Source organism: Trichechus manatus, unplaced genomic scaffold (assembly GCF_000243295.1).
Source record: "Trichechus manatus latirostris isolate Lorelei unplaced genomic scaffold, TriManLat1.0 scaffold00010, whole genome shotgun sequence".
NCBI lineage: Eukaryota > Metazoa > Chordata > Mammalia > Sirenia > Trichechidae > Trichechus > Trichechus manatus.
In genome coordinates this window covers 2,249,949-2,262,539 of record NW_004443946.1, presented here as the reverse complement: position 1 = coordinate 2,262,539, position 12,591 = coordinate 2,249,949, and the positions used below count along the sequence as shown (strand labels likewise).

General features: G+C 36.2%; 1 protein-coding gene across 3 annotated transcripts in view; it reads right to left on the bottom strand.

Annotated features, from left to right (window-relative positions):
- ATL1 (atlastin GTPase 1) overlaps window positions 1-12,591 on the bottom strand; it is an 84,746-nt gene that overhangs the window by 47,943 nt on the left and 24,212 nt on the right. For 2 of the 3 annotated variants that reach the window (XM_004370849.2, XM_004370848.2), the window contains exons 2-5: window positions 9,711-9,958; window positions 5,554-5,688; window positions 4,995-5,099; window positions 162-212 (exon numbers count right to left, since the gene is read on the bottom strand). In XM_004370849.2, the coding sequence (XP_004370906.1) occupies window positions 162-212; window positions 4,995-5,099; window positions 5,554-5,688; window positions 9,711-9,958 (539 nt within the window). Of the gene's footprint in view, window positions 1-161; window positions 213-4,994; window positions 5,100-5,553; window positions 5,689-9,710; window positions 10,114-12,591 lie in introns of those variants that run through there. The other variant, XM_023726166.1, reaches the window with a different exon arrangement.

The following is a 12,591-nucleotide window of genomic DNA, read 5'->3' as shown; positions in this document are numbered from 1 at the left end:
GAATAAGAAGCTTAAAAATAGGACAGCCCCTGTTGTTAGGGATTTCCTTCTGAATTGCTAGGTTTTCCAGAGTAGAAGAAAGCCCAACATAATCTCAGAGTTCTGACATACATGCTGCGAAGAATACCAGAAAAACAAAAAAAGAATATGAACATTGTTACCTGGAGGTGCTGAAGATCATCCTCCTGGACATTTTGTGATAAGTTATATACCTTGATTAAGAAATAAAGTAAAAAAAATAATAATAATTAGCATTATACTAAGCACTTATTTTGTCATTCTTTATTTTTCTAAATATCAATTATCACAAAATCAGAATCTTACATGCATTCTTATGTAATGCTATTTATAAGATCTTGACAGAGTAAAGGAAGCCTGAGAGACAATAAACAATGTACAATGATCATAAAACTGTTCCAGAGATACAATCACCATCTGCTCTGGAGACAGAATATTAAAATTAATTTATAAACCGGATTTAACAATTAGTCAATAAAATAATCATTCTTCCAAGCAAACCAAAATAACAGCAGTCTGAGCCTGAACAACTCATGTAAAAAAATTTTGTTTTGAAAAATTATGTTGACTTTTTCACAAAAAATTATTAATGTCTATAGAACATTCCCCACCACTTATCTGTTCAATTTGCTGTACTGTGGTGGCTTGTGTGTTGCTGTGATGCTGGAAGCTATGTCACTGGTATTTCAAATACTAGCAGGGTCACCCATAGTGGATAGGTTTCAGTGGAGCTTTCAGAATAAGACAGACTAGGAAGAAGGACCTGTCGATCTACTTTTTAAAAAACTGGCCAGTGAAAACCTTATGAATAGCAGCGGAACATTGTCTGATATAGTGCCAGAAGATGAGCCCCTCAGGTTGGAACGCACTCAAAATATGACTGGGGAAGAGCTGCCTCCTCAAAGTACAGTTGACCTTAATGACATGGATGGAGTCAAGCTTTTGGGACCTTCATTTGCTGATGTGGCATGACTCAAAATGAGGAAAACAGCTGCAAATATCTATTAGTAATCAGAATGTGGAATGTACAAAGTATGAATCTAGGAAAATTGGAAATTGTCAAAAATGAAATGGAACACTTGAAGATAGATATCCTAGGCATTCATGAGCTGAAATGGACTGGTATTGGCCATTTTGAATCAGACAATCATATGGCCTACTCTGCCAGGAATGAAGTTTTTACCAACTTCTGAAGTCTGAAACTGATCAAACATGCAATCAAAATGCATTGACAATTTCTAGTGATTGAAATGTGAAAGCTGGAAACAAAGAAGAAGGATCAGTAGTTGGAAAATATTGCCTTGGTGATAGAAATGACACCAGAGATCACATAATAGAATTTTGCAAGACCAACCACATATTCATTGGAAATATCTTTTTTCAACAACATCAACAGTGACTATACACGTGGACCTCTCCAGATGGAATACACAGGAATCAAATCAACTACATCTGTGGAAAGAGACAATGGAAAACTCAGTATCATCAGTCAGAACAAGGCCAGGAACTAACTGTGGAACAGACCAACAATTGCTCATATGCAAGTTCAAGTTGAAGCTGAAGAAAATTAAAACAAGTCCACGAGAGCGAAAATACAAACTTGAGTATATCCCACCTGAATTTAGAAACCATCCTTGAGAAGACAAAGTAAAGTATTATAATGAAACATGCAAAGACCAGGAGTTAGAAAACCAAAAGGGAAGAACATGCTTGCCATTTCTCAAGCTGAAAGAACTGAAGAAAAAATTCAAGCCTCGAGTTGCAATATTGAAGGATTCTACAGGCAAAATGGAGTCCTGGTGGCTCAGTGGTTAACAGCTCAGTTGCTAACCAAAAGGTCTGCAGTTCGAATCCACCAGCCATTCCTTGGAAACCCTTTGGGGCAGTTCTACTCTGTCCTATAGGGTCACTATATGAGTCAGAATAGACTTAACAGCATTGGGTTTGGTTTTCTTTTCTTTTTTTGGTTATATGCAAAATATTGAACGACACAGGAAGCATCAAAAGAAGATGGAAGGAATATACAGAATCACTGTACCAAAAAGAAATGGTCGACATTCAGCCATTTCAGGAGGTAGCATATGATCAAGAACCAATGGTATTGAAGGCAGAAGTCCAAGCTGCACTGAAGGCATTAGAAAAAAATAAGCGTCCAGCAACTGAAAGAATACCAATTGGGATGTTTCTACACATGGATGCAGTGCTGGAAGCACGAGTCTATGCCAAGAAATCTGGAAGACAGCTACCTGGCCAACCGACTGGAAGAGATCTATATATGTGCCCATTACAAAGGAAAGTGATCCAACAGAATGTGGAAATTATCAAACAATATCATGTGCAAATTTGATATTTTGCTGAAGATAATTCAAAAACAGTTGCAGCAATATATCAACAGGGAACTGCCAGAAATTCAAGCAGGATTCAGAAGAGGACATGGAATGAGGGATATCATTGCTGATGTCAGATGGATCTTGGCTGAAAGCAGAGAATACCAGAAAGATATTTACCTGTATTTTATGGACTATGCAAAGGCATTCTATTATGTGGATCATAACAAATTATGGATAACATTGCGAAGAATGGGAATTTCAGAACACTTAATTGTGCTCATGCGGAACCTGTACATAGGCCAAGAGGCAGTTTGAACAGACAAGGGGATACTGTGCGGTTTAACATCAAGAAAGATGTGCATCAGGGTTGTATCCTTTCACCATACTTATTCAATCTGTATGCTGAGCATATAATCTGAGAAACTGGACTATGTGAAGAGAATGTGGCATCAAGATTGGAGGAAGACTCATAAACAACCTGCGATATCCAGATGACACAATCTTGCTTACTGAAAGTGAAGAGGACTTGAATCTCTTACTGATTAAGATCAAAAACCACAGCCCTTAGTATGGATTACACCTCAACATAAAACAAAAATCCTCAAAACTGGACCAATAAGCAACATCATGATACATGGAGAAAATATTGAAGTTGTAAAAGATTTCATCTTACTTGGATCCACAGTGAACACTCATGGAAGCAGCAGTCAAGAAATCAAATGACATAGTGCATTGGGCAAATCTGCTGCAAAAGACCTCTTTAAAGTGTTAAAAGCAAAGATGTCACCTTGAGGACTAAGATGCACCTGACCCAAGCCATGCTATTTTCAATCACCTCATAAGCATGTGAAAACTGGACAATGAATAAGAAAGACTGAAAAAGAATTGATGCCTTTGAATTGCAGTGATGGCGATGAATATTTAATATACCATGGGCTGCCAGAAGAACGAACAATTCTTTCTTGGAAAAAGTACAGCCAGAACGCTCTCTAGGAGGGATGATGGCAAGACTTTGTCTTACGAACTTTGGACATGTTATCAGGAGGGACCAGTCCCTGGAGAAGAACATCATGCCTGGTAAAATAGAGGGTCAACAAAAAAGAGGAAGATCCTCAAGGAAATGGACTGACACAGTGGCTGCAACAATGGACTCAAACATAGTAACAACTGGGAGGATGGCGCAGGACCGGGCAGTGTTTCATTCTGTTGTACATACGGTCACTATGAGTCAGAACAGATTCAACGACACCTAACGAAAACAATATAGAACATTCCATCATATGGAAGTTGGGTTCTGACTATTATGCTCACATTCTTACACATATGAATTATTGCTTCATGAGTAGATTATGGCATAAAGGTGACTTTTTTTTGAGAGGTGTAAATATCAGTAACTTCAAAGAAAATTACAGATGCTTTTATGTTTATGTACTGATACAAGCAGTATGCTTTGTGTACTTATTTAAATAACAGATTATTCCTCAGATAATAATAAAAATCATTACTCAGGACCTTAGAAGATTTTCAATGAAAATATTAAATGACTTTAGGTCAAATATAAATAATTAATTAAAATTTTTAAAAGGCAAAGTTAATCAGGTTTTAATTGTCTTGTATAAATGGCTTATCTTGTTGGTTATAAAGAAATTAGATATTAAACCAGTATTTTTAAAGGCTCATTCATTTAAGAAGTATATTTTCAAAAGGCTAGTGCATCATAGGTTATAACCATGGCTTTTATTTTAAAGTCCTTCAGAAAAAAAATCCATCTTTCCTTTCTCCTTCTGTCCAGCCTCTCTCGATTGTCCTAACCAGACTCGGCAGCCTATGATGCCCTTGCTGCTGGTTCACTAGCTCCATTCTCTCTACTTGCTTATCCCTCCTTCATAATATCAGCCTTGTCTTATATCCTGACTACTTTGCCTTAGCTGCCTTACATTTTCCTACTGATCTGCTCTATTTCTTGGCCACTCTCTCACTCCTTGCTCTCTCCAGTGAAGAGAAAATATCTAAAAATTGCCTTAAAATCTTTTATGCTGTATGTTCTGTGGTCATAATAAAAATCTCCAGGGACCTTCAGGACAATTTAGAAAGCCTATAATAACCTCAAAAACAATGCTTAAAAATGAATGAGAAACAAATGAGGAAAGGAAAATTTTAAAAATCACATAAAGACATTTACTTTCCTAAATATATACTAAAGTATGTTAAAAAGCTATGAACATACCTAAGTGTTTTTACATTTAGAAATCTTCTATTGGCTGTGTAAAGCAAAATTTTGCATTTCTAAATCTTGTTTCATTAACCATAACTTATAACAGGTAGTCCAAATATATCTGCATATAAGATTTAATATTATTAAGTTTATTGTAGGCTTTAAACAGAAAAAAAAATATTGATTAGACAATACAACCTTTTCTGACTAAAACAGGCAATTTGAAAACTAATCAATAATTATACTATAGTAACAGAAACAACTCTACTTTTATGGAAATCATAAGAACCAGTATGCTAATTGAGTCAAATAATATATATGATTTACCATGTTTGTTGTTTGTCCCACTACCACATGTATGTAGAAACACACATATTCATAATTTTTAGTTAAAGAAACATTTATCAAAATGGATTTATTTTATTCCATACCTGTATTGAGCTGATCATTGTGCTAAGGGCAAATACTGTGGCTGAATCTCTCAAAGTTGATTGACTGTCAAAGGTTCCCTGAGTATCCATCAGTAACACTGCAACCTACAGGCAAGTAGAGTACATTACTGATATTTTATAGACCATGTAGAGCGTTAAGGTTGCCACAAGTTAATGCCGTAAGAACCAAAGCAAACCATTATCACTGAATACTTAATAGGTAATCTCTGACATGTACCATGAGTGTTATGAATTAGCTGCTGATTACTATAATAATTAATTTTCACTAGCAATCCAACACAACAGAAACTTAATACAGCTATTAAAACAAAGTACAGATTTAGCTTGCTGATCTGCTGTTCTACTCTCCTACAACTTCACCTAGCCTGATCACTAGAAATGGAAACAGGGGACATGCAATAGGATGCTACCCCACCTTCTTTAAGCTTCATGTCAAATGGCCAAAATTTATTTTTAAAGGAGCATTTTCAAGAATCTTGAAAAAACGGTAATCATTGCAAGTGAAAACTCAATTTTATTTAAGAAGTTAGCATCATACCTTTTTACCATCAGGCTTATTGATAAGGAAGATTTCACTCCATATCTGTATGCCCGTGGTCTCTCGTTCAGATCCACCCCTCCATGAAAAACCGGTCAATGGCTCATTGTAATCTCCAATCCAATCAACTGATTCCTATAAATTAACAAAGTCTGTGATATGGAACTGGATACGTGTGTATAGTTTTTCCATTCATCCATTCCAATTCTCATCCTGCTCCCACTGTAGTCAAAAGGAAACAACATATGCACATCTCTTGCATTGACACAAACATTTTATTTATTCATCCAAAAACTAATTACAGAGGAGCAACCATCTGCCACATTTTGTGCTAGGTCCTGGGGATACAAAGATGAAATGATATCATTCCAGACCAGAGGAAACTCACAGCCTAACAGAAGACAGACATGCTAACAAGCCATCATGATGCAATGTATGTGTACCAAAATGGAAGTGTATATAAGGCATAAATGGAAACATAGGAAAAGGAATACCTAATTCTTGGTCAGGTAGTACTTCATAGGAGAGGTGGTGTTTGAGCTAAGACTTGATGGATGTTTAGGAATTTTTCAGGTGAGCAAACTAGGGGAGGGCATTCCAGAAAGAAAGACATAAAAGTATAAGAGTATAGATTATGTCAGGACACTCTCAAATGCTATGGAATTGCTTAAGCATCAAGATGGTGGGGGAGAGGTGAGTAGCAGGAGAGGCAGGACAGATAGATTCTGAAAGGCCTTGTAAGGTGACTAAGGGAGTTAGAGTTTATCCTGCAAGCAATGGGGAGTTATAAAGAAGCAGAGATAAAATATTATCATAGTTGGGATTAGAAAGATTATTCTGGATGCAACGAAGGGTAGATAGTAGGGAAGGAAGATAATAGCCAGGAAGAGTCAAAAAACATGATTGAGGACCTGAACTAGGGACAGGATAGGAAGGGAGAGAGGGATACTGATACAAGTGGTATTTGGGAAGCCAAAGGCAGAAAGAACAGAAGTAATTATCAATCGTATAAAAACTTGAAAAAAAATCAAGTAAGATAAGGACTGGAAAGTACCCCTTAAATTTAGTAATTAGGTCATGGTGACCTTGGTTAACAGTAGTTATACTTATTTTGATATTTGATAGAGATAATAAGTTATTAGCTTTTGGAAGATCTCATTAAATAATCCTCAGATCTAAAACCCCATATGAACTAAAACGTAAAATTTTATTAAATAAGAGGAATTTAGGAATAGACAACCTGAATTAATAATCAGTCAATATAGACTAGCATAAAGGAATTTTTATTTAGTTATATCCTGTCTTATTCTATAAAGCATTTTAGGCCCTTATAGAAAGCTCAGTTTGGGTTATTTCATAAATTGGCTCCATTATCTGGCATCCACCTAGTCAATCTTATTTCCTCTTCGTCTCTAATACATAATTTCTACTCTAGGGAAGAAGATGTACTGTTTGCTTAATGCATAAATCATACTCATTCCAATTGCCACACTTTTTCTCATGTTCCTTTTAGTCTAGAATGTCCCTTCTTCCTCCTTCTCCTGATCCAAATATTACACATCTCCAAAGTCCAATCTGAGTCCCAGTGTTTCCATGAATCTTTCCCTGATAACTCCTGCCTATACACATATGTCCCTTCCCTGAACTTCTTTTTCTTTTTTTAATATTTTATTGAGTTTTTGATGAACGTTTACACAACAAATTATGGTCCCATTTAACAATTTCTATACACATTCTTCAGTGGCATTGGTTACATTTTCCACATTGTGTCAACTTCTCAATAACCTTCCCTGAACTTCTAATGTTACCTATATTCAGAAACATACATATTAGCACTTAATGGTGATCTAAATATTTCACATATCTTAGTTCCGTCTCCTTGGCGAAACCATGAGATACCTAACAGCAGAATCTGTCTCCTTTGGCATCTGCCATAGTGCCTAGCACAATGTAGGACGTGTAGCAGGTAATCAATAAATACTTACTGACTGATGTAATAATTAAAATTAGTCTAATAAATTTTTTCCTGGAAAAAGTCTTAGGGTACATAGTTTAATAACGGTGATGATTAGGAATTAGCATAATGATAAAATTATTGTAACGTCAACTCAGGTCAATGATAAACCTGAGATATTTAGAAAAACCCTAAGCCTGAAAAATGATGTGAAAGACAAGGAAGACATCCACAAATAGTTACTTTAAAACCAGACTCATTGCTGTTGAGTCAATTCTGACTGATAGTGACCCTATAGGACAGAGCAGAGCTACTCCATAGGGTTTCCAACACAATACTTCTTTACAGAGGCAGACTGCCACATCTTTCTCCCATGGAGCTGCTGACGGATTTAAACTGCCAACCTTTCAGTTAGCAGCCAAGTGCTTTAACCACTCTGCCACCAGGGCTTCTATAGTTACTCTGGCAGATCTAAAATTTAACTTGTTTTATTCATTCAGGCATACATTCATTCTTTTATTCACGAAGTATTTATTGGTTACTATGTTCCAAGTACTATAATAGGTACAGGATAAACTTCATAGCAGTTTTCTACTACAAAGAACATAGATTGTCATATTTTAAATCTAATTTTTCTATTCTAATATGAATGATAATTACATATGCAGAAATGAAAGTAGTATTTGGTGTAAACAAAGTCAATGATACATGCCCTTATGCAAGGAGCAGCAAAACAAATGTTTGTTTTCTCTCCTATTTTCTGAATGCTCTACTAGGTGCATAAACACAAAACAAATACGACACACCTGAACCTAAGCAAACGTTATTTACCACAGCAAACATCACAAGTGTTATTGAGTATTTCATCCCAATGTTTATGTAACAGTTAAAACTAGGAACATGCCTAAAAGTGTATAATCCCAAAGAGTGGAGGGTATATTCATTTTTGTTTATTAAATTTTCCCACCTGTCTTAAGTAGCATACTAATGTTTTTATGCCAGAAATAAGAAATGATGAGTTTTATTTGCATTCAAAGCTGAAATTATCTTGCTAATTCTGTTGTTGAGATGTTTGAACAGAAGCTAAAGATAGAGAATATTAAACTTAACATTGTTAAATTGCTCAAAAACACTTCAACTATAAAAGATCAATCCAAGGTGGATAACTATGGTATAAAGGCATAAGACAAAGTTTCTTTGAGTAGTGCGTCTATTCTGCCTCAAAATCCATATTTGCATCAGAATTGCAACGGATAAAAGGGGAGAAAAAATACTAGCATGTTCTCCATTCCCAATCTTCTGTTCCTCAACTCTTATCTCCTATATATCCTTCTGCTTTTTGTTCATCCTGGGTTGCTTAAGGTCTCATTCTGTGTCATGCTGTTGTCTCAGACATTAACACTCTCAGTTAGTTGCCTCTGGGGGTGAGGTAAGGGAAAGGACTGACTGGGAAAGGGCAAGAGGGAACTTTCTGGGGTAATGGTAATGTTCTATATCTTAATAGGGGCTTGGATTACACAGGTATATGCATTTGTCAAAAATATCTGACTGTACACTTAAGATATTTGCATTTCATTGTTTGTAAGGTTTACCTCAAAAGAAAAAAGCTAAAAAAATACTGCTAAATACGATATATATATAGTAATGATATATATGTTGAAGTATTTAGGGGGAAGTGTACTAATGTCTTCAATTTACTTTGAAATACATCAAAAAATAAGATGGATTGATGGATGCATAGAGTTATGACTAGAGGGTGCTATATGTGATAAAACAAGATTATTAATGTTAACAGTAGAATCTAGGTTGTAGGTACCCAAGTGTTCACTGTTAAATTCTTTTACCTTTGCTGTAGGCTTGAAAATTTTCATAATAAAATGTTGAAAAAAAATGATTACAATAAAAATTTCTGACAAAAGTTATTTGACATTTTAAACATTGTAACATGTAAAGTTTCTATCATATCACTATGATGTGTCTATTCTGAAAAGAGTAAAAAAATAAGTAAAGTAGCATCAGAGAAAAGTGGTCTTGTAGTTTGGTGGCCAAAACACTGAGGCTGGAATGGATAGACCATAGCATTTTTAACTGGGAATATTTAGAGTACGTAATAATGGAAATGGAAATATTGAACACCACTAAACAAAACCACAAAATGACAGAAACAGAAACAAGAAAGCTTTTTAAAACACCTCTTACATACCTGGTTGTACATGTATCTCAACATGAAGTCCATCAGAAATGATTTTCCTTTTCTAAAGGCGCCAGCAACAGATACAGCAACGACCTCCTTGTCCCTGACAGCCTCTGAGAGAAGGATCCGATTTAGTGCAGTTTCATCTAACTCAAAGGAATGGTCATCTTTGACAATGAGGACTTGGACTGGTCTTGCCTTTTTCACTGGCTCTTCCTCTTCCGAGCTCCATTCATATGACTTTTCTGAAAACCCACCTGTTGAACAAAGCAGCAACTGGGTACAGTTGATCATCGCATATATACAGAAATGTATACATTATCTATCAACTCCCAAACACCTGACACAGAAACAGAGAGGAATTAGAAATCTTCATTTTAATGACATATGCTAATGTCATTCACACCATATCCCAGAAAGACTTACATCTGGTCTTTCTGATCATGTGACTGAATCACACAAAACTTTCTTTTCGGGAAAGCTCTAAGTCAGTGCAGAGATATCTGTTTGCTGATGAGTGAGACAGAAAATCAAAACAAAGGACTCCACTTCTGGAGCACAGGAAATGACTTTAGTTCACACTGTCTTCATCCCCTAGAAGTAAGCTTATTCATTTACATGAAGGATCCTGGAAGCACTTCTCAAAGCTGAACATGTATAGGAGGAAATATATAGAGCAGCTCAGAATGATAGACTCTCAAGATTGGAATAAACCTCTAAAGTCGCCTAGTTTGGTTTCCTCCTATGCACGAATCCCGTCTAAAAAATCCTAGATTCTCCATATCTAAAACTATACCTTGTAGCAATGGAAGTTATAGATAATTAAATTGGGTGGGGCCAGATTACAGAGGACCTTCAAATTCTTGTCAAAGAGGTCTAGACATATGTCTTAGTCATCTAGTGCTGCTATAACAGAAATACCACAAGTGGATGGCTTTAACAAAGAGAAGTTTATTTCCTCACAGTCAAAGTAGGCTAAAAATCCAAATTCAGGGTGTCAGCTCCAGGGGAAGTCTTTCTCTCTGTCGGCCTTCTCATTAGTGTTCCCCCAGACTAGGAGCTTCTTGGCGCAGGGACCCCTGTCCAAAGGACGTGCTCTGCTCCCGGCACTGCTTTCTTGATGGTATGAGGTCCCCCTGTCTCACTGCTCACTTCTGTCTTTTATATCTCAAGAGATTGCCTCAGGACACAATCCAGTCTTGTAGATCAGGTCCTGCCTTACTAACACAACTGCCACCCATCCTCCCTCATTAACATCATAGAGGCAGGTTTACAACATACAGGAAAATCACACAGTACCAGGAATCATGGCCTAGCCAAATTGATACACACAGTTTTTGGGGGACATAATTCAAACCATGACAAAATAATTCAATGAAAAATAAGAAACTTTTGAAGGTTACTTTGTGTGGGGATCTTACTTAAAAGCTGTGTGACCTTGAGAAATTACTAAACCTCTCTATGCCTCAGCTTCTTCATCTGTAAAATAGAGACTACTAATAGTACCTATTTTATAGTGTTGTAAGAATTAAGTGAGTTACTATATGTAAAATGCTAAGAACAGTGCTTAGCACATCGTAAGCTCATAAAAGTTAGCTATCATCATCATCACCGCCACTACCTTGGAATTATAGACTGGACAAGTATTCCTAAAAGAAGTTTCTGCCTATTTTTTTTTTTTTTTCATTATGGTTCTCAGTGTACTTTATTCTCCTGCTGTCTAGCTAAGCAGCCCACACAGGACAGAAATGCGTAGCACTGAGGAATGATCAGATTTTTCACTCTCCCCAATATTCCTGGCCCCTCCCTAAGCCCCAGACCATCCCTGTGTAGTATCAGGAATGGTTAGTATATCATCATCCTCTCCTTCAATAACAGCTAAAATTAAAACAAGGCATTAAAGGGCCAGGCCTCCTCTAATAGGGCTTAGGAACTGGTACAAGCTTTGTTCACAATGGAGCGGCTCTCCTTCAAACACCTGGATTTTTTTTTTTTTTGTACACTGGTTCATAGATTGGCACTTGACTTTGAACCTGGCACCAAAAGGCACAATATCTGATACCCTGTACAAGAGCTATTAGAGATGCTGCTGTGTGGATGGGCAAAACCAAGTCAATCCCACACAAATGGAAAGCTTGGATAGGGAAGGGAAGATGGTGAAGGAAGAGACAAAGAAAAATGTAATCCCATACTTTTGCTGGGATGGAAATGAGTCTTGTTTTTTAATCTTCCAAATACCAGGAAGTAATTTAAAAACTTCCTTAGTTTTTCAAAAGCAGCATATTCAAAATGCCAGCAAAAATCCCTAACTGCAGAACCAAAAGGGGATCAAAGCTCACTGACATCCATTATTGCTGAAAGATTGTAAAACCAAAGTTTAGGATGCCCTGTTCCCATGGAAAAGGGAAAATAATTAAGTCTGCTTTATGGTAATCACAGCACATCACACCTTTAAAAATATATATTAAAGCATGTGACCAGGGGAATGTTTGACACCATTTTATTAATCTTCAGTGGAAAAATATAACTGTTTTCAAGTGCCATTTTCATCATGAAAGTTCTAGTTAGTGTGTATATATATACTTATATATATATATATTCTTTTTATTTTGTTAGTTGGTTTTGAAGTGCAGCAAGAGACCAATATCGCATTGTAGTCAATCAAACAAAAGAGAACAGACGGCTAAGCAGTTTCCAAATGGTTATTTTATCAGATTGTTTGAACATTAAATTTATCTTTGTTTGCAATCCAAAATAGTTACCTGAAGTTTGCTGTTTTGTGTGTATGTGTGTGTGTTTCCTTTTATTGTATATTTGTTTTCTAAACTCTTTGGCACAATTTTCTGGGGGTGTTCAGACTGCCACAATACAAGTCAGGAGAGAGCTTTCC